General features: G+C 37.6%; 1 protein-coding gene across 25 annotated transcripts in view; it reads left to right on the top strand.

Moving 5' to 3' along the window:
- Positions 1–22050, top strand: part of MLIP (muscular LMNA interacting protein) — a 294647-nt gene that overhangs the window by 196926 nt on the left and 75671 nt on the right. For 20 of the 25 annotated variants that reach the window (XM_059880529.1, XM_059880531.1, XM_024983829.2 and 17 more), the window contains 4 exons: positions 1882–1947; positions 2032–2115; positions 2236–2295; positions 11172–11216. In XM_059880529.1, the coding sequence (XP_059736512.1) occupies positions 1882–1947; positions 2032–2115; positions 2236–2295; positions 11172–11216 (255 nt within the window). The remainder of the gene's footprint in view (positions 1–1881; positions 1948–2031; positions 2116–2235; positions 2296–11171; positions 11217–22050) is intronic. The other 5 variants (XM_059880520.1, XM_024983824.2, XM_059880522.1 and 2 more) reach the window with 3 other exon arrangements.

Here is a 22050-nt window from a genome sequence, read left to right as displayed (position 1 = left end):
AGAAGAAAGAGAATGACGAAAAGTCATATCCACCCTTAAGTGACTTTCATCAGAAGTTATGAATCACCTTTGCTCACATTCATTTAGGAAAAGTCAGTCACAAGCCCTAAATTCTTAAGTTCAAGGAAATGTATATCCTTGCCTGAGAAAGTGAAGTAATTTGGTGAACCTTAGCCTTGTCTGGCATGATATCCAAATTAGTTCAGGGAAAAAATAAATTACAGTAAATTTAATTTATTAACTTTAATCAATTAAACAATTCAAAATATGAATAAAAATTAAATAGAAAAAGTGAGACAAAGGTAAAACAAATATATTTTAGAAACGATAATAAATGTTACCTTATATTAAAAGACATTATTTGATCAGATTAAGAAATGAATTCCAGACATTTATAAAAAACACTGATTTCTAATGTTTGGATGCAGAGAGTTGGAAATAAAAAGGCAATGATATAGTAAAAAGTGCTAATAAAAACAGTTGATTGTATCAGGCAAAATAGAGATTAAGAGCCAAAGTACTGTTACGGATATGGAGAGACACTTCATAAATACAAATATTTAATTCATGAAGAATGTATGCTTCTTCTAACTATGAAGGTAGCTAATAAAATGACTTCAAACGACATTGAGCAAAATTGCTAAGATCACAAGGAGAAATTAACAATTATGTCATATTTTATGATTTCAATTGTTAATAAGAATGAACATGCATAAGAATGCAATAAAGCTAAACATGATTTGGAAAAAACAATGAAAAATTTTGATCTGATACATACACACACATACACATGGAACTCTGCAGCCAACAATTAGAGAATAGATATTATGGAATATTTACATAAAACTTATGTCTTATACCATAAATCTCAAACTACATAAGAAATTACTACTTTGAAGAAATTCTTTGGTTCTAACTAAATAAGTAGTAATTTAAAAATTGGATAAAAAACTTATATTCCTAAAAATTAGAAAGAAAAACTACTTTGAAGTAACTCTTAAGTCTAAGGAAACTTAATGGAAATATTAAAAAAATATGTTTAGCATTGTATAATAGTGATCGTGTACATATCATAACTTGCAGAATGCCACAAAAAGGATTCTGTGAGGGAAAAAAGGATAAATCCAAAGACTATAGCAAGAAGTAAATAGTGAGTCATAAGCAGAAGTGACTGAAATGGAATGAGTATGCCAAAGATCAAAGCCAAAAGTTAGTCCAATTAAGAGATTAGAAATGGATAATCCTACCTGGAATTTGATTAAGAAAAAAGCAGGTAGACACAAATATTAGACATGATGAAGGAGAGAGACCAAGATGGCAACATGGATGGCTTCTGAACTCCTCTCCTCCCAATGATAGGCTGAATGTGCAAACTGCACGTGGAGAAATTCCCCCCGAGAGAAATCCAGAACCCAGCTGAGTGACTCCAACATCTCAGATTCATAAGAAAATACCCACATCAAACCTGGCAGGAAAGCTGACATACACTCTTGCCATTAACCCTGCCCCTGGTACAGTGTCAAACAATTGCGAGGGCAACTCCAGCTCCCAGTTCCTCCCTTAGGTTTTAGGCTGAACATCAAGTGTCCCAACTTTTAAGGTTCCCACCTAGGGAAAAGCCCCTCAAATGTCTACCTTGAAAAGCCAGTGGGGTGCCGATAGGAGTTATATGGTTTCTTATATCGGAGGTACTAGTTCAACAGCAGAATGTAGACATTTGTGGGCAATGCCTCCGTGTCCGACAGTAGCTCATGAAATGATTCCAAGATCATTCTTCTTGGAAACATTGAGACATCCAGAGCTTTCTTTGAATTCAGACTTTACTATCTGTATATTTGACTAAAAGCCTCACATGAGAACCATTTCATTTATTATCACTAGGCACTAGACGAACCAGCCAAGACGGACAGCATTTCGAAGGACAGCACCTTAGACCCACCTCTGGAGGTAATGGCTTCAGATCCACCCCTGCTTTTGAAATACAATCCGGAAACTCTTTGCTAACACAGTACCTGGTTTCAATTCTTCCAGTTGTGTTCCCCTGCACAGCTCAGGCAGCAAACTGAAGAGCTCTGTGCTACCATTGATAAGGTCTTACAGGATTCCTTGTCTATGGTAATGCCTTAGACTAGACCATGCAATTCAAACCTTTGCTTCGCTTCACTTCATTTCCCTCTGCTTGACTAGGCTGGATGCATCCTAAGCTTGTCCTTTTTTTTTTTTTTTTTTCCCCAGCATTCTTCTGATTCTCCTTCAAGTTCCCTACAGACTTTTTTGGGTTCTGACACAATCAAAGTATGTATATATATATTTAATTTAATTTATTCAACCATAAGAGTTACTAGGTTAATGATTTTTAAAATAAAGGTCAAGGCCCAATAGTGATTTGGGGAATTAGTGGACAGCAACCAGTATAGTGTTTTTTTGTGTGTGTTTTTTGTTAGCAAACAGCATTTTAAAAATAGGATAGCAAGAGAGTTCCCTGGTGGTGCAGTGGATAAGAATCGCCTGCCAGTGCAGGGGACACAGGTTTGCTCCCTGATGTGGGACGATTGCATGTGCTGTGAACAACTAAGCCTCTGCTCTACAACCACTGAACTCATGCTCTGCGGCTCACAAGCCACAGCTGATGAGCCGGCGTGCTGCAGCTACTGAAGGCTGTGTGTTCTAGGGCCCACAAGCTGCAGCTACTGAGCCTGTGTGCCTAGAGCCTGTGTTTTGCAACAAAAGAAGCCACCACAATGAGAAGACCAAGCGCGGCAACTAGAGAGTGGCTCCCACTCGCTACAACTAGAGAAAGCCCACATGCAGCAATGAAGACCCCAAACAGCCAGAAAAATAAATTCGAAATAAATTTTAAAAAGATAATGTGCTGATGATTATTTTAAAAATATAACTGTAAGAATGTAAACTATCCATCAGACTCTATTATTCCAACCAGTGGGTGGATATTGTTGCTATTTCTTTCAATTTGTTTACATGTAGAGGTATAGGCTTGTGTGTACAGGCTGGAGTAAAATCTGTTTCTATCTGTAGGTTACATTCAAAACAGTTTAGAAGCCAAAATATGGGGCTATGTTGTCATATGTTGACAGTTCAAATATGGAATTGCATGTAGAGTTTGTGGCTTATTCTAATCAGAAACCATAGCTTCAGTCCTTATGTAATTCACAACCCTTAGACTTTGAAGAAATGGAAAATGAGGTAAGAGCTTTCATTAGTCTAAGAGCTTTCAGTCAGTTCAGTTGCTCAGTCGTGTCTGACTCTTTGCAACCCCATGGACTGCAGCACTCCAGGCCTCCCTGCCCTTCACCAACTCCCAGAGCTTGCTCAAACTCATGTCCATCAAGCTGGTGATGCCATCCAACCATCTCATCCTCTGTCATTCCCTTTCTCCTCCTGCCTTCAATCTTTCCCACCTTCAGGGTCTTTTCCAATGAGTCGGTTCTTCATATCAGGTGGCCAAAGTACTGGAGCTTCAGCTTCAGAATCAGTCCTTCCAATGAATATTTTGGACTGATTTCCTTTAGGATTGACTGGTTTGATCTCCTTGCATCCAAGGGACACTCAAGAGTCTTCTCCAACACCACAGTTCAAAAGCATTAATTCTTCAACACTCAGCCTTCTTTATGGTCCAGCTCTCACATCTGTACATGGCTACTGGAAAAACCATAGCTTTCACTAGATGGACCTTTGTCAGCAAAGTAATATCTCTGCTTTTTAATATGATGTCTAGGTTGGCCATAACTTTTCTTCCAAGGAGCAAGCGTCTTTATTTCTGGAATTCTTTTCTTTTGGTTGACTAAATTTATTTCCTTGTTCTTTGACTCAGACAGACTGAATCCTGGATATTTTATATTATTTGAGGACTACTAAAGCATTAATTGTTATTATTAAATATTTAAATATTTCCTTATCATATAGCCATTTTCATTCATTGGGATAAAATTTACATTTCTCCAAATTATTTTTTTGAATATTTTGTATAGATCCACTTATCCAAATTTTAAAATGATTGTGGTTTTTCTTTTATTGTTAATTGTTAGTTTTTTAGGCCAGTCTTATTTTGTCCCTTGGAATTAGTATAAATGCTTTTTTGCCTATTCTTTTTCAAAATTAGAATTTTATATATATATAAAGTAGATTGCATTTATTTTAAATTTTTTATTAGAGTATAGTTGACTTACAATGTCATGTTTAAAGTAGATTTTAAATGTATAGAATTGCCTATGATTAAAAGTATTCCTACCTTTCAATTGGAACATTATAGACAAATATCCTTTAATAATGACATTGAAGCCAGGTAATTAATCGGTCTGTATGAAGAATTATATTTTCACAGAGAGGACCTGCAAATAGTTACATCTTCTCTATTTGTAATCTATTTTGTTGTATATTCTTTATGTCTTTTAATCTAAAGATGGGAAAGTTTTGATTTGCCAGAGCTATGGAATAAATTTTAGGTATTTTTTTTTCGTTTCATTTGTTAAACATATAAAAATACCCCATATTACATTAAATGTAACAGCGATAGGATTTAAGAAATAATGTGAGTAATCATCTGTATTATTTATTTATTTAACAAATATTTAATGCTTATAAGTTAAAACTGCATTATTCCAGGCCATTAAGTTTAAGGCAAGTATTTTATTTAGCAAATACTTGTTAGTGATGGGCTTGGCACTGTGAGGCACCATGGTGATAAAGGTGAGGGAGGCAGAGCAGCTTGACAGGGTACTTAGTTGTGTTCTTAATTGGAGTATAGTTGACTTACAATGTTGTGTTTTTCAGGTTATAGCACGGTGATTTAGTTAATATATGTATATATATATTTATATAAATATATATATAGGTATAATATGCACAGATATTCTTTTTCAGATTCTTTTTCCTTACAGATTGTTATGAAATATTGAGTATAGTAATATTATATTGGTATTATACAGTAGAACCTTATTTTTATCTATTTGATATATATTAATAGGAGTGTATATATGTTAATTCTAATCTCCTAATGTACCCCTCCCCCACCCACTTTCCCCTTTAGTACCCACAACTTTGTTTTCTGTCTGTGGATCTGTTTCTGCTTTGTAAATAAATTCATTTGTATCTTTTTTTTCATATGCCACTTATAAATGATACCGTATGGTATTTGTCTGAGTTGCTTCATTTAGTATAATTGCTAGGTCCATCCATGTTGTTGCAAATGGAATTATTTCACTATTTTTTATGGCTGAGTAATTTATTATTGTATATACATACCGCATCTTCTTTATCAATTCCTCTGTCAATGGACATTTAGGTTGCTTTCATGTCTTGACTCGGAGAAGGCGATGGCACCCCACTCCAGTACTCTTGCCTGGAAAATCCCATGGATGGAGGAGCCTGGAAGGCTGCAGTCCATGGGGTCACTGAGGGTTGGACACGACTGAGCGACTTCACTTTCACTTTTTACTTTCATGCATTGGAGAAGGAAATGGCAACCCACTGCAGTGTTCTTGCCTGGAGAATCCCAGGGGTGGGGGAGCCTGGTGGGCTGCCATCTATGGGGTCGCACAGAGTCGGACACGACTGAAGCGACTTAGCAGCAGCAGCAGCATCAGTAGGAAACCGCTGAGAAAGATCCTGATGGCTGCTGTAAGGAGGCTACCGAGGCTAGGAGGAACAGTGATGGTGGTTTCGATGGAGTGGGTGCAGAGGAGTTGCAGAGAAGTAGGTGTGAAAGAGATCTTGCAGGCTTTCTTGGGTTTGGATGTGTGTAGAGAAGCAGAGGAGAATCTTGGAAGAGCTCCTGGTCTCTGCATCGAGTGCAGACAGGGAGATATAATGTGGAAGATGAAGAGGCTATATTTGTTTGGACAGGATAAATTCAAGGTATGTGTCAAGCAGGCCTTAAGCCTGTGTATCTGGCAATGGTAGGAGGGCTGGGGAGGGGTCGACTAATATTTGGATGTTGTGGGCACCCCGTATGAAGATCCCAGGAAGGAAACATGGTGGGTCCAATCATGGAGAATGGAAGTCCACTCTGAGAGCAAAGTCAGGGCAGCGTGGCAGCATGGAAGCTAAAAGAGCACAGCATTTAAGAGAATGTTAATGTGGTGACAGCTGCCAAGAAAAAAGAATAAATAAGGCTTCAGAAGGGTTTATTAGATTTGACTCTGATTTTGAAACTATACTGTTGTTGCTTATATGTTGTTCTATCTTACCTTTGCTATTTTTCTAGCCTTTATTAGCATATACAGACCTTCTGAACTTAAGGCTATTCTTTTGATTTTTTAATTTATTTTGAAATTTTTTCAGTCAGTTCAATCACTCAGTCGTATCTAACTCTTTGTGACCCCATGGACTGCAGCACGCCAGGGCTCCCTGTCCATCACCAACTCCCTCAGTTTACTCCAACTCATGTCCATTGAGTTGGTGATGCCATCCAACCATCTCATCCTATGTCATCCCTTTCTACTCTCGCCTTCAATCTTTCCCAGCATCAGAGTCTTTTCCAATGAGTCAGCTCTTCGCATCAGGTGGTCAAAGTATTGGAGTTTCAGCTTCAGCATCAGTCCTTCCAATGAACATTCAGGACTGATTTCCTTTAGGATGGACTGGTTGGATCTCCTTGCAGTCCAAGGGGCTCTCAAGAGTCTTCTCCAACACCACAGTACAAAAGCATCAGTTCTTCAGTGTTCAGCATTCTTTATAGTCCAATGCTCACATCCATACATGACCACTGGAAAAATCATAGCCTTGACTAGATGGACCTTTGTTGGCTTTTTAATATGCTATCTAGTTTGGTCATAACTTTTCTTCCATGGAATAAGCGTCTTTTTATTTCATGGTTGCAGTCACTGTCTGCAGTGATTTTGGAGCCCCAAAAATAAAGTCAGCCACTGTTTCCACTGTTTCTCCATTTGCCATGAAGTGATGGGACCAGATGCCATGATCTTTGTTTTCTGAATGTTGAGCTTTAAGCCAACTTTTTCACTTTCCTCTTTCACTTTCATCAAGAGGCTCTTTAGTTCTTATTCACTTTCTGCCATGAGGGTGGTGTCATCTGCATATCTGAGGTTATTGATATTTCTCCTGGCAATCTTGATCGCAACTTGGGCTTCATCCAGCCCAGCGTTTCTCATGAAGTAGTCTGCATATAAGTTAAATAAGCAGGGTGACAATATACAGCCCTGACGTACTCCTTTTCCTATTTGGAACCAGTCTGTTGTTCCATGTCCAGTTCTAACTGTTGCCTCCTGATCTGCATGCAGGTTTCTCAAGAGGCAGGTCAGGTGGCCTGATATTCCCATCTCTTTCAGAATTTTCCACAGTTTATTGTGATCCACAGTCAAAGGCTTTGGCATAGTCAATAAAGCAGAAATAGATCTTTTTCTGGAACTCTCTTGCTTTTTCGATGATCCAGCGAATGTTGGCAATTTGATCTCTGGTTCCTCTGCCTTTTCTAAAACCAGCTTGAACATCTGGAGGTTCACGGTTCACACATTGTTGAAGCCTGGCTTGGAGAATTTTGAGCATTACTATACTAGTGTGTGAGATGAGTGCAATTGTGAGGTAGTTTGAGCATTCTTTGGCATTGTTTTTCTTAAGGATTGGAATGAAAACTGACCTTTTCCAGTCCCATTGGCCACTGCTGAGTTTTCCATGTTTGCTGACATATTGAGTGCAGCACTTTCACAGCATCATCTTTTAGGATTTGAAATAGCTGAGTTGAAATTCTATCACCTCCACTAGCTTTATTTGTAGTGATGCTGCCTAAGGCCCGCTTGACTTCACATTCTAGGATGTCTGGCTCTAGGCGAGTGATCACACCATCATGATTATCTGGGTCGTGAAGATCTTTTTTTATAGTTTTTCTATGTATTCTAGCCACCTTTTCTTAATATCTTCTGCTTCTGTTAGGTCCACACTATTTCTGTCCTTTATCGAGCCCATCTTTGCATGAAATGTTCCCTTGGTATCTCTAATTTTCTTGAAGAGATCTCTAGTCTTTCCCATTCTGTTGTTTTCCTCTATTTCTTTGCATTAATCACTGAGGAAGGCTTTCTTATCTCTCCTTGCTATTCTTTGGAACTCTGCATTCAAATGGGTATATCTTTCCTTTTCTCCTTTGCTTTTGGCTTCTCTTCTTTTCTCAGCTCTTTGTAAGGCCTCCTCAGACAGCCATTTTGCTTTTTTGCATTTCTTTTTCTTAGGGATGGTCTTGCTGCCTGCCTCCTGTACAATGTCATGAACCTCCATCCATATTTCATCAGGCAGTCTGTCTATCAGATCTAGTCCCTTAAATCTATTTCTCGCTTCTACTGTATAATCATTAGGGATTTGATTTAGGTCATGCCCTAATGGTCTAGTGGTTTTCCCTACTTTTGACACTCATAAAAATCATATTTATTTTTTCTGGCACCATCCAGGAAAAAAAGAAAACAACCAGAGAAAAAACTTTTACACCAAACCTACTTTTTCTTTTTTCAATTTAATTTTGTGTACACCTTCTTTTATTTTTTAAAGTCCCTTCTTTTTTATTTTCTAAATTAAATTTAATTAATTAATTTTTTAGAGTGCTGTTGCTTTACAATGATGTGCTAGTTCCTGCTGTGTGACAAGGTGAATGTACAACATGTATAAATATATCCATTCTTTGAATTTTTTTCGCGTTTAGGACACCACATGGAAGGCTGTTCTTTTTAGTCTTGTGTGAAAACACTGACCTGATAAGCACAAAATATCTGTAGTTTTTCCTCCATGGTTTCCTAGATATACTTTGTTATTTTTTTAATTTTACTATTTTCTATTACTTTTTATCTTTTGTAGGCTCTTATTTTCTTCAAGACAACATTTTTCTGAATATCACTTTTATATTTAATCTGGAATTCTGTTGATCTGGGACCTTAAGCCATGAACAGTTATTGCAATTCTTCTTCTACTAGGATGAGTTCCTGTCATCTTAGTGTATATTTTCTACTTAAACTGTTTTCTTTTGGATATTTTGACATTTATTGGTTTGAAAATGAAGAAAATCTCAGTTTGCATTTTTGTTACTGTTCATAATTAGATGTAAATTATTAAAAACAATAACTGTGCTGATTTTCCTATCAATTTTCAGACTTACAAGTGTAGTTTTCCAAAATTAAATAGCACAGCATTTTCCACTTTCCAGTTTCAACCAAGAGCTCTATATATGTACATATATACACACACGGTTTGCTAGTATCTTTTGGACCTCTATATTTGAATTTTAATGGTGATATTTTTCTTGATTTATTCTTTATTTAGATGCTTAATCTTTATTTAGATCCTGATTTCTGAAAGATTCATAGATTTTTCCTAGATTTTTCTTTTTTTTTTTTTAACTCCTGCTGAAAAGTGTATTCTGATTCTGTTGCCGGTATTCCTGAGATTAGCATTTTACCCTTTCTTTTATATTATAGCTTTGCCAGATATAAAATTATAGGTCCCCTTTTCTCAACAGATTTTTGACCTAGATTCTTTCTTGTCAACAACATAACTTGTGAAATGTTTTGTCCGTATGATATTTACTCTACCACTGCAGAGTGATCATTCACAGAGTAGCACTGTAATCTTTTAGAATTTTGTCTCTGTGATGTTACTGATTTTTCCTATTATGCGTCTAAGTGTGTGTGTGTGTTTTCTTTTATGCGTCTGAGTTGATCCTCTCTTTAGCCTTTCATCTCAAGTTTTCAGTCTCGTCCTCCCCTCACATTTAGGATATTTGTAGTCATTATCTTTTCAAATGTTCCTTTCTTCCTAGGGCTCTCACTGTGTGATTTTGTCACTTTTGTTTCTATATTCCATGTCTTCATCTTTACATTTTTTTTTTTCTATTTATTGTTTCCTAATTCTTCCAAGAAGATTCCTTGGTCTGATATTCCAGTTCAAGAATTTGTTCACTATCTATTCTCTTCTTCAGTCTTTATGTTCAGTTCCTTTTTGTAGCTTATGTAATTCTGTTTTAAAAGTCAGGTTCATGGGGGTATAATTACCCATTGTAAAATTTACCCATTTAGTGTACAATGCTATGAGTTTTGACAAAGCATATAGTTATGTAACCACCACCACATCCAAGATGCAAAACTTCCATCAAATAAAACGCTTTCCACGTGCTGCTTTGTCGTCTATTTCTCCCTGCAACCCAGGTTCACGTGTATGTGAAAAAGTGAAAGTGAAAGTCGCTCAGTAGCGTCCGACTCCTTACAACCCCATGGACTGTATATTCTCCGGGACAGGATACTGGAGTGGGTAGCCTTTCCCTTCTCCAGGGGATATTCCCAACTCAGGCATGGAACCCAGGTCTCCCTCATTGTAGGCAGATTCTTTACCAGCTGAGCCACAAGGGAAGCCATTGTATCCATAGCTAATTCTTCATTTTTATTGTAATGTGCTTGATGTATAAATTTATTTCATAGTTTATAATGAAATCAGTTAGCTTGATTGAGAAAGTTCCTCTAGCCATGTTTTACATCTCAAGTGCAAATTTAGAGGAAATATATAATGTGATCCATCTATGTTTTTATTGTTAGTTTTTGTGAGTTTGTCTCACAAGGAGAGAAAGAAGCAAGATAAATTAAGATATTAAAACGACTGAGAATATGAAGCATATGTAATGGAGCTGGGAAGGCTCATTAATTTGGAAGTCTCAGTGAGGCTGAAGAAATGTTGTGTTGGGATGTTTGAGAAATGAAGATGGTAGATGGGAAGTAGAGTTCTAAAAGACAGATGTGAGAAATGAAATTTCAGAAGTTTCCCATTTGTGAAGGTCACATCTAGGAACAGTCCTGGGAGCTGATGATTGAAACGGAGCAGATGAGGATGTTTTTGGAGTTGAACAGCTCAAAGAATTGAGGGATAGAGACTTCTGTGTGAATCCTGAAATTGTGTGAGGAACTATTATGATCCATGAGTGAACGTCATCAATAAATAAGATATAATTTCTTCAAAACTGATTGATAACAACAATAAAGAGAATAATAAAGTGAAAGTAAAGCTTAGTGAAATAAATTTCAAAGAACAGGAGGTTTTGTATAGAAAAGATGGAGTACTGGTTAGAAAGTCTTAATAGGAAAAGAAAGGTGAACACATATCCCAGAAGTTAAATCTTTTAATATTTTCTTGATTACTTCAGTACCATAATTGTTTTTATTTTCATACAGATGCCTACAACTCTTCCAAGAGCAGCTGGTCGAGAAACCAAATATGTAAGTTGCTTTATAATTATACATACTGCTGTCGTAATGGGTGCTTGGGCATGCTTTGGGGTGAACTCAATTATACAATCATCTGAGCTGAATTAGTTGAATTTTTCATAAATGGAAGAGTTAGGATGGTGTGATTGGCTGAGAGGTGGAAAAATCAGTTATTTCAGGTAAGTATATTGACTGAATTCCTTCTTAAGTGAGGTCTTATTTATCTGATTAGTTTGGCTGAATCAAACAGAACTCTAGTACCTGCTTTCTGTCTTTCTGATTACCTGTGCTTAGATAGCATTTTCATATTTGTAATGTTTTATCATGCTTATTATGATAGAGTCCACTCATATACTTGAAATATTAAGATTTGTCTATTTCCAATGGGATTGCCAGTTTAGTTGATTTTGACTAGTTTGCTGCTTTCTTGAATTAAATTTTTTTTTTTTTATTTTTTTTTATTTTTTTAAATTTTATTTTATTTTTAAACTTTACAATATTGTAGTAGTTTTGAGGGAGGAGGGTTCAGGATGGGAAGCACGGGTATACCTGTGGCGGATTCATTTCGATGTTTGAATTTAAATTTTTAACAAAGAAATCAGTCCCACTTTTGAGCAAAAGTGTATTAATAATAAGCATGTAGATATAAACTCACACACTTGATTCAATAAGTTGTGGTGAGCTGGCTCTGAATGTGCCATATGCACACACGTAGCTTCATCCCATTCCTACTCTCTATTCACTAAATAACCCATCATGCAGTCAAATTCTGCATCTGACCAAACATATTCTGGTGTAAATAAGACTGTTCCCTAAGGAAGTGTTTAAAATTTAGTTTAAAACAAACCAGCAAACTATTCCTTTTAGTTTATATTTTCGAGTATCATCATCATCATTCAGAGTCAATTAGTAAATAAATTTTGTGACCAATCTTCTTTCAGTGTATACATTTCTGCCTTCATCTGAACCTTCCCAAGGCAGATAATGAATTGAGTGAAGTTACTCAGCTTCATCACATTCAGGAAGTGATGTTTAGGGGGTATGGATAGGAACACTGCTTAGAACATTATTTAGAAGCTTCACTGTTATTTTCTGTTATTCCTGGAAGTTATTTGAAGCAAATACTTTAAAAAGTGGAGGCATTTGGTGGCTATTTGTTGTTTTTGTTCAGTCGTCCAGTCGTGTCCAGCTCTTTGCACACCCCATGGACTGCAGCATGCCAGGCCTCCCTGTCCCTCCCATCTCCTGAAGTTTGCCCAAGTTCACGTCCAGTGTTGCTGCTTGCTCCAGAATCCTGGAAAGTCATTTAACCTGTCTGTGCCTTCGATTTTTTAAATCTATAATATTGACTTCTCCAGTGGCTCAGCAGGTAGAGAATCTGCCTGCAGTGCAGGAGACACAGGAGACTCGGGTTCAGTCCCTGGTTGGGAAGATCCCCTGGAGAAGGAAATGGTGACCCACTCCAGTATTATTGCCTGGAAAATTCCATGGAAGAGGAGCCTGGTGGGCTACAGTCCATGGGGTCACAAAGAGGCAGACACGACTGAGTGACTAACACTTTCAAAATTGGGATACTAATGGTTGATGTAAGATTTACAATGGTTAATGTATGAAAAGTCCTTAATGTAGTCCTGACACAGATATGAGTCAATAAATGATTGTTCTTCCCTTCCTTTTTTTTTTCCCCTTCGTCTATGTCTCTCCACTTCTCTTCCTCCTCCTTATCTTGGGAAGACTGGGTGCACCATGATTTAGCTAGTTCTTTGATTCTTTAGTTGAATGTAAGAAAAGAAAGTCCTTAGACATGTTTCTATACTTTTTGTGACTAAGACATTCTACAAAAGCCAGATCCAAGAAAAAAAGAGCTAGAATATTCTTTACTCTCTCCTTTCTTTCTCATCTACTCTTAGTTTGCACCCAAGTCTGATTTAGGCTTATTTGAAATAAGGATGCCTTCTTCCATCACTCCAGGGGATGAGTAATTTGATAGCAATGGCAATAATCCTACAGGGGCTGCTTCAGTCTCCATAGTTAGAGGCTATTTCAAATTATTCTTCTGTTATCTGACTTAATTAAAGGAGGTTAACATTTGCCCCAAACTTTGTGACAGCATTTGAATCATTCAAAGTTAACTGAAGTTAACTGAATCATCAAGTAGATTTAATATAGACTCAAACAAATATCAATTCTTACTCAGATAAGATTCTTGATTTTGATTAAATTTGGTTTCTTGGAGAAGATTTGTTTTTTTACTTTCTCCCACAAAATGACATTTGAATTGTTTGTGACACCTCCAATATGTCCATGTCTTTTGGAAGACTAGATGGGTAATTTTACAGTGGGGTGCGAAAACTAGTTTCTGGTGCCATCATAGGGAAGTCACACTTGTAAATATTTGGCTTCAGTTATTCCATTTACTAAATGATGTCTGACATTTCTTTCCAGGAGAAAAATGAAATTTTAGAACAGAAGTCTTCCTTAGTTATAAGCCTTAATCTTATGTGAACAATTGATCTTAAATACAGTATACCATGATTTTAAAAAAGAATGACACTGGGATATTTTCTTTTTAAAAACTTTTTGCACTGAAAAAAAAATGAAATTTTATATTGGTGTATAGTTGATTTACAGTGTTGTGTTAGTTTCAGGTGTACAGCAGAGTGATGTACAGCTATACATAGATCTGTTCTTTTCCAGGCTCTTTTCCCAAATAGGTTAATACAGATTACTGAGTAGAGTTTCCTGTGCTTTATTTTAGGTCCTTGTTGATTATCTATTCTATATATTTACGGTATATATAATAATATAATATAATAATTAGGAGGTTAATCTCAACCTCCTAATTTATCTCTCCCCACTGATTCTATAATATTTTCTTCTAGAAATTCTAATATTTGTATTAACAGAGCTATAAGTGCATCATATTAAGTGTGACTTGAATAGTTTTCACTTAATTAATCTTTATATTTTTCTCCCTTCTTCTCCCATGGAAACTCAAAAGCAAATCTGAGAATCCTACAGGTTGTAACATTTCAATATTCTGCCATCTCTCTTCCAAACTTTGAGGAAAACAGTCATCTTCGCAGTATACATCTGCTAGGACCAGGTGTGTTACTGCCCTTCTTAGATTTTATTCCAAAGCAGGGATCATGCAGTTTACCAACTTCTGCACCTCAGAGGAGAAAAGGGAAGACTTGAATTAGAACCAAGAAGAAAAAGTTTTGTTACACTGTGGATTATCCTCAGCTGGTTAGCACACTCCACTCAAAACCCTACTTTGGAGGGGTGGGGGGGGGCGCTTTAAAAAACTATCCTATATAATCTATGAACTGTGATGAGTAGAAAGTATAGTCCGTTTCTAGCCCTATTATTCAATTTCCCCCTTTTTCCCCACTGACTTGACAAATATCTGAGTGTCTGCCATGCCCCAGCTCTTCTGCAGAGTCACTGGGTGTGAGGGATGAGCAGAACAGCAGTGTCCCCATTTGTGAAGCACAGGATGGGGACGACAGTAAACAATCAAAATAGCAAAGAGCACGATACTTGTTCACAGAATTGGAGAAGAGCGAGACAGAGAACTGGTGTTGAGAACTGATGTTAAAACAAATGTACAAAGATGCTAATTCTCAATGTAGTATGTTCATTGGATTTCCGATTTTCCTGGGATGATGAGAGTGGTTTAATTAAATAATGAGAAATTACACGACTAATTCCTTTTTATGGGGCCTTTGATGACAGGCTGGCTTTCCTTCATCAAAAAAAGAAAAAAAGATAGAAAATCCTTGTAAAACAATTCATGTCCTTTTCTTCATCTTGATTGCACCCATTGTTACACTCCACATAGTCTGCTTTTTAGGATGAGCCAGGTGTAGTAAAGTACCATACTCTACTCCTTTACTGTAGTAAAGTACCATTTTACTCCTTTACTGTAGTAAAGTCAAGGTTTTTTCTTCAATTCATGGTATACTTGAATTGCAGTTTATTTCAAAGTAATTTAATTCAGGTTCTCTTAAGTGTAATAGAATTTAAATGAGGCTAACAAACACATTGAGTGGTCCTAATCATCATAGGTCACTTGTGGGATTAATTATATTATCATTCATATTTCACTTCATTGTTTTTAATAGATGCCAAATTCAATAATCATAATAACTAATGTTTTGAGCTCTTACAGATGAGTTTTAACTATCTCATCTAACATGATGCCAGTCCTATGATGTGGGTCTGATTATTTCAAATTTCTATTTTATGGAGGAGGAAACAGTCACAGAGGAGGAAAATCCAACCTAGGTCTTCCTTGTGTTAAAGCCCCTGTCGTTAATATTTGTTTGCACCAACAGAAGCTGAAAATAATTTGTCTTCCTTAAATATTTTATACATTAGTATTCATTTTCTGGGTCTGAATTATTTCTTCATCACCCCAAACCTTCAGTCTAAACTTGAAATGAGTAATTTTGTATCTGGTGACAACATCTGAGATGATAATGTTTAGAATATTTCTGATGTTTTAAATTATTTTCTTATGTGTAAATTAACTCATAATTTATCAGTTAAACTATGAATGATTGTTTTCCATGGCACTCATTTTTAAAGAGTTTCTTTCCCCCTAAGGAATGAATTTTCTAATTAAGTTTCCGTTTGATTCTGTTTTCATACTAACGTCTCTGGAGGGGAATGTCATTTTTTTCCCTTTACATTATACTTGTCTTTGCAACTATTTATTATTTTTCATTAACTACTGCCAATATAATTTCATTTCACTCATGTAATTCAAAACCACAGTATACTTTCTTAATAAAGAGCAACTTCAGAAAATAGGGCAAGTATTTGGACTTATTCCTAATTTATCCAAAAAACTCTCACTTGGAGTCACATTTTATTGATAACAACTCATTTAATAAACTCACTACATTTCAGAAATTACTTTTTAAGTGCCAGAGAAAGAACAGAGATAGGCTTATTGAATATAATATAGCATAGAGGTAAAAATCTCGTTTTAATGAGCTGGAGGGACAGAAAAATATCATTACAATGGAAGTATATTGCTTTCAAAATATCATCGTATATTAAAAATGTGTCAAACTTTATTAAGAATATTTCCTTCTCTATATACAGATATTCAAATAAAGGTCATCTTCTCCAATTTAGCCAGCACACGCAGTCCCCTTGTTGCTATGGCTGGCAATGTTGCTATGCTGGAGTGTTTCAGGGCCGACATGCCCTAATGCAGCCACAGATCTTAGGGTAAGAGGTGACAGATCCAATCCACTTACATCCAGACATGGATCCGCATCTGCTTCTGTAGGATGTGACCAGATATTTGATGAGTTATGAACAGTTTCAGCAAGAAATTCCACTCTGCTGACCATTCTTCTTTCTTTTCTTGATGGTTCAGAAATATTTCCAAGATATGTTTGTGTGAGAGAGGCTGAGGAAGAAATGGAAGATCCTTATATCAGTTGTACTAAATGAGGAGGAAGAGAAATGACTTAATGAGACATCTCTTATGCCTTGGTCCGTATCATCATTTTACACGTCATCAAACACGAAGGTGCCATATTTCACCCACATTTCCCTTGGTTTGATCTTCAGTGTAAACTGTGACACATGGAGGCTGACTGTCACTGGTGCCCACGGTTATTTATTCTGCCTACCAGTTATGTTCATAGCAACATGGAATCATCATTCCCTGACTTACTGAGTCAAACTTTTAAAATACTTCCAACTCTACTTTTTATACTTAGAACATTTGGGGATATATTACTAACTGCTACAGTGACTTTTAGTGAGATATTCATACAGGGTAAGGTCTACAGATAGAAAAAGCAATAAGAAGCAAGAAAGATATGATGTCTCACGGATATATCTCTATGGTCTTGGTACCTCCTATGCGTACCATTGGATTAATTTTTTTTAATTGAAGGATAGTTGATTTACAATGTTGTGTGTTAATTTCTGCTGTGGAGCTCCCCAGGTGGCACATTGGTAAAGAATCTGCCTGCCAATTCAAGAGATGAGGCTTCACTCCCTGGGTTGGGAAGATCACCTGGAGAAGGAAATGGCCACCCACTCCAGTATTTTTGCCTGGGAAATTCCATGGACAGCGGAGCCTAGTAGGTACAATCCATGGCTCACAAAGAATCAGACATGATTGAGCAGACATGCACACATGTTAATTTTGCTGTACAGAGAAGTGACTCAGTTATACATATATATTCTTTTTCATATTATTTTCCATGTTGGTTTATCACAGAATATTAAATAAAATTCCCTGCAAAATACAGTAACACCTTGCGTCTCCCAACCCTCTCCTTCCCTACCCTTCTTCCCCCTTCAGTTCAGTTCAATTGTTCAGTCGTGTCCGACTCTTTGCAACCCCATGAAGTGCAGCACGGCAGGCCTCCCTGTCCATCACCAACTCCCAGGGTTTACTCAAACTCATGTCCTTCGAGTCGGTGATGCCATCCAGCCATCTCATCCTCTGTCGTCCCCTTCTCCTCCTGCCCCCAATCCCTCCCAGCATCAGTGTCTTTTCCAATGAGTCAACTCTTCGCATGAGGTGGCCAAAATATTGGAGTTTCAGCTTCAGCATCAGTCCTTCCAATGAACACCAAGGGCTGATCTCCTTTAGGATGGACTGGTTGGATCTCCTTGCAGTCCAAGGGGCTCTCAAGAGTCTTCTCCAACACCACAGTTCAAAAGCATCAATTCTTCAGCGCTCAGCTTTCTTCACTGTCCAACTCTCACATCCATACATGACCAGAGGAAAAACCATAGCTTTGACTAGACGGGCCTTTGTTGGCAAAGTAATGTCTCTGCTTTTGAATATGCTATCTAGGTTGGTCATAACTTTCCTTCCAAGGAGTAAGCATCTTTTAATTTCCTGGCTGCAATCACCATCTGCAGTGATTTTGGAGCCCCAAAAAATAAAGTCTGACACTGTTTCCACTGTTTCCCCATCTATTTGCCATGAAGTGATGGGATCAGATGCCATGATCTTCGTTTTCTGAATGTTGAGCTTTAAGCCACCTTTTCCACTCTCCACTTTCACTCTCATCAAGAGGCTCTTTAGTCCCTCTTCACTTCCTGCCATAAGGGTGGTGTCATCTGCATATCTGAGGTTATTGATATTTCTCCCGGCAGTCTTGATTCCAGCTTGTGTTTCTTCCAGCCCAGCATGTCTCATGATGTACTCTGCATAGAAGTTAAATAAGCAGGGTGACAACATACAGCCTTGACGTACTCCTTTTCCTATTGGAACCAGTCTATTGTTACATGTCCAGTTCTAACTGTTGCTTCCTGACCTGCATATAGGTTTCTCAAGAGGCAGGTCAGGTGGTCTGGTACTCCCATCTCTTTCAGAATTTTCCACAGTTTATTGTGATCCACACAGTCAAAGGCTTTGGCCTAGTCAATAAAGCAGAAATAGATGTTTTTCTGGAACTCTCTTGCTTTTTCGATGAAGTCTGTCCTCTATGTCTGTAAGTCTGTTTCTGTTTTGTAGATATGTTCATTTGTATCATATATCAGATTCTACTTATAAGTTAAAGGAAAGTTACAGGGCTGAAAACAGCCTGGAGTTAAAATTCCCCTCCGGATCCTCCCCACCATTCTATACAAAACAAAGCACTCTCTCACCCTAAGAATAGAATGGATGTTAAGGTTGATTACGCCCAGCTCCCAGCCCTTCCCAAATCTACTGTCAGTGGATTTCAAATCCTTTGAGCCTTAAGAAGACTCAGGAGAATTAAAGTCAACAGAGAAAAGGTCAAAGAGAAACACTTTAATGCTATTGAATTGAGAGGGACATAACTATTGGAGAAAAAATTGCTAAAAGTGTTAGTGCAGAGGGTAGAAGGCAAAAGCAAGTGTTTAGCACTTTTTACTTGCTGCAACTTGATTTTATTTCAATCTCCCAAAAGGGTGTCTGCTAGTGTGATGCCAGATACCCATGAGTCAAGCATAGGGAACAGCTGCAGATTGCACGGAAAAGCAGCATTAGAAAATGCCTGAGGAGCTTGGCTTTTCTTTATGTACCTCAGGCACGAGGTCTTTGGCAATTCATTTTTCAGTGGATTTCAAATCCTTGTTTCTTTCTTCAGTCTAACTCTATTAGTTTGCATGTAATTTGCTTTTTTAACAGATTTTCTTTGAAATAAGAAGTTTTGATTTTCACAATTTTTTGACTGCTGTGTTTGTTTTAAAAAGTTTTGTGTTTTTTTGGTTTTCAATGATGATAAATGGGTTAAAATACTTGCACTCTCCACCTTTTCTTTCTTTAGTAATTAAAATACTGTCAAAGGCTATAGAATATAGACCATAGGACCTTGTTTCACACAAGAACCATTCTTACACTCTCTCTGATGTTCTTCATGGATAGATCAAATGACTAATAAGCTTAGTGCTGTTCAGGTCCAATTTCAGGTTTGTTTTTAGGTACCCCATGTTCCTTCTCTTCCTTAGTTTAGTTTTTTACCCATGGGCAGTTGTTTAAATATAGTAGTCTCCTCTCACTATTCACAGCTCCAGCCTCAGCTCACCAAACAATCTTTCCTTACTCTTGAAAAATCATTGCTAGAATATTGGTAACATAACTATAGCTACAGAATTTAATAAACAATCTCAACCCATATTGGGCAAGGAGAAGGAGGCTTCTCTAAGGGTTTGACACAACTAGATTGGTTGAGAGAGTCTGGTTTTATTAGTGATAATACACATAAACCAATATTCTTTTTCTTTGATAAAGGATCTGCAGTGGCTTTACTCCACCCTAAAGTTCAAATTTAATTCTATTTTTTTCCTCCTTCTGGAAATAGTTTCTCATAACAGTGATACGAAGTCCATTATATTAGATGAAATAAAAATGTATTGCGGATGTCTACAACACCTTAATGTTATGTCATCATTCTCAGTGAAGAAATCTGGGGGACTTGTGGAGATTGAATGCAAAGATATATGGGTTTTCCCCTAATTTAATCAATATATTTGCCTGAGCATTTTATCTTTTTTCTCTATTACAGTCTGGTATTATTTAGCACAATGTACTGAAAAATGTTAGTAATGTAGTTAAATTGTGCAAATAGTTTTAGTGGGTGAGTTCTTTTTTCCTTAAAATTATTGAGATAAAAACTTAACTATGCTTTTAAAAATATTTGTTTATTGCCGTGCTGGGTCTTCACTCCCCGTGGGCTGCCTCTAGTTGTGGTGAGCGGGACCGCTCTCTAGTTGTGAAGTGTTGGCTTCTCATTGCTGTGGCTTCTCTTATTACGGAGCATGGGCCCTAGGGCACGTGGGCATCAGTACCTGCAGCACGTGGGCTCAGCAGTTGTGGATCTTGGGCTCTAGAGCGCAGGCTCAGCAATTGCGGCGCATGGGCCCAGTTGCTCCACCGGATGTGGAATCTTCCTGGACTAGGAATCGAACCAGTGTCCCCTGCATTGCAAAGCAGATTCTTAATCACTAGACCACCAGAGAAGCCCCTTAACTATGTGTTGTTTCCATCAAGACACATTTAGTTCAGCATATTTCATAGAAGCTGTTTAACTAAGGAAATGAGTAGAGAAACTCTCTCAGTATTCCAATAGTGAAAAACTAACTAAAGGAAAAAGATCCTAAGACATTAGAAGTAACCTTTACTCATATTGCATTACGGGGTTAAAAATGAAGCCTTCGGTGAACTGAGCAATTGGTGAGTGAGTGTTCTGAAGGACAATTTTCTGTAGCACGGAAGAGTCAGAAACCTTAGTGGACACTAACCTGGTCCACAGCTATTGGCCAGGACAGCTAGAGGTAGGAAGCCAGTAGCCAGGACAGCCTGCTGCCTTAGAGCCACCAGGAATGACAGTGATCAGTGGCCATCTTGGTGAAGAATGGCATGAGTCAAAAATAAAAAACAAACCGTGATGGACACAGTACAAGAAGGACTGCAGGTGCCTGGTTGTCACGTTTAGTGGTTCACACTCCTGTGTGCTTGGCAATACCACGGGAGTCACTCAGCCTTCAGTGTTCAGTCATCATTCACCTCTCAGAGGGTGAAGACAACATTGACTTGTCTGTCATAAACCCTGAACATATTTGCAACTTCAAAAAGAATAGAAATAGTTTAGAAACACAGCTTTATTGTGTCTTAGCCAAGTATATTTAAAATTGTGCATCTGTATTTGACCACTTCCTGGACTTCTCTGGGCCAGTGGTTAAGACTCTGCACTTTAAATGCAGGGCCCAAGGGTTTGATTCCCTAGTTAGGAAGACCCTGTATGCCACGTGGTGCAGCCAAAGGAAAAAAAAAATTATGTATACATTCCACTTCCCAACAACGGTGAAAGCTGAGCTGATATGGAAGCCCAGCCTCCCATTTAAGGGCAGAATAGCTTGAGAAAATGGAACTGTTAAAGTCTAAGTGTATCTCAAACTACAAGAAAGAAAGTGAAACTGTGGGTGCCAGATATGAGGAGAGAGCTCCAGGTGGGAAAATAAGATATAAAGTGGGGGAAATAAGTTTAAGTTCTGTAGGACACAGGTGTATCAGGACCTAGGAACCAGGAACTTAGAGTTTAACTTTCACTGTATGGTGAATCTGAGAGCTCGAAATGAATCCTTTGTGTGCATCCAGGTGTCTGGAAGTTTCCCTGTCCATGAAGTGTGGGATGGAAATAGACATACATGCTTCCAACATCTTTACCCTGCACTCCTGGGTACCTTGCACTCCAGCACATCCATAAAAAAATGAGTGCTCAACTTATGAGGATGAAGGGTTTGGAGCAAGTTCAATGGGACTTCCCAGGTGGTACAGTTGATACAGAATCTGCCTGCCAATGAAGGAGATGCAAAAGATGATGGTTCGATC

This window comes from Bos taurus, chromosome 23 (assembly GCF_002263795.3).
Source record: "Bos taurus isolate L1 Dominette 01449 registration number 42190680 breed Hereford chromosome 23, ARS-UCD2.0, whole genome shotgun sequence".
NCBI lineage: Eukaryota > Metazoa > Chordata > Mammalia > Artiodactyla > Bovidae > Bos > Bos taurus.
The sequence above is the reverse complement of the archived record's forward strand: the minus strand, read 5'-3'. Positions and strand labels throughout refer to the sequence as shown.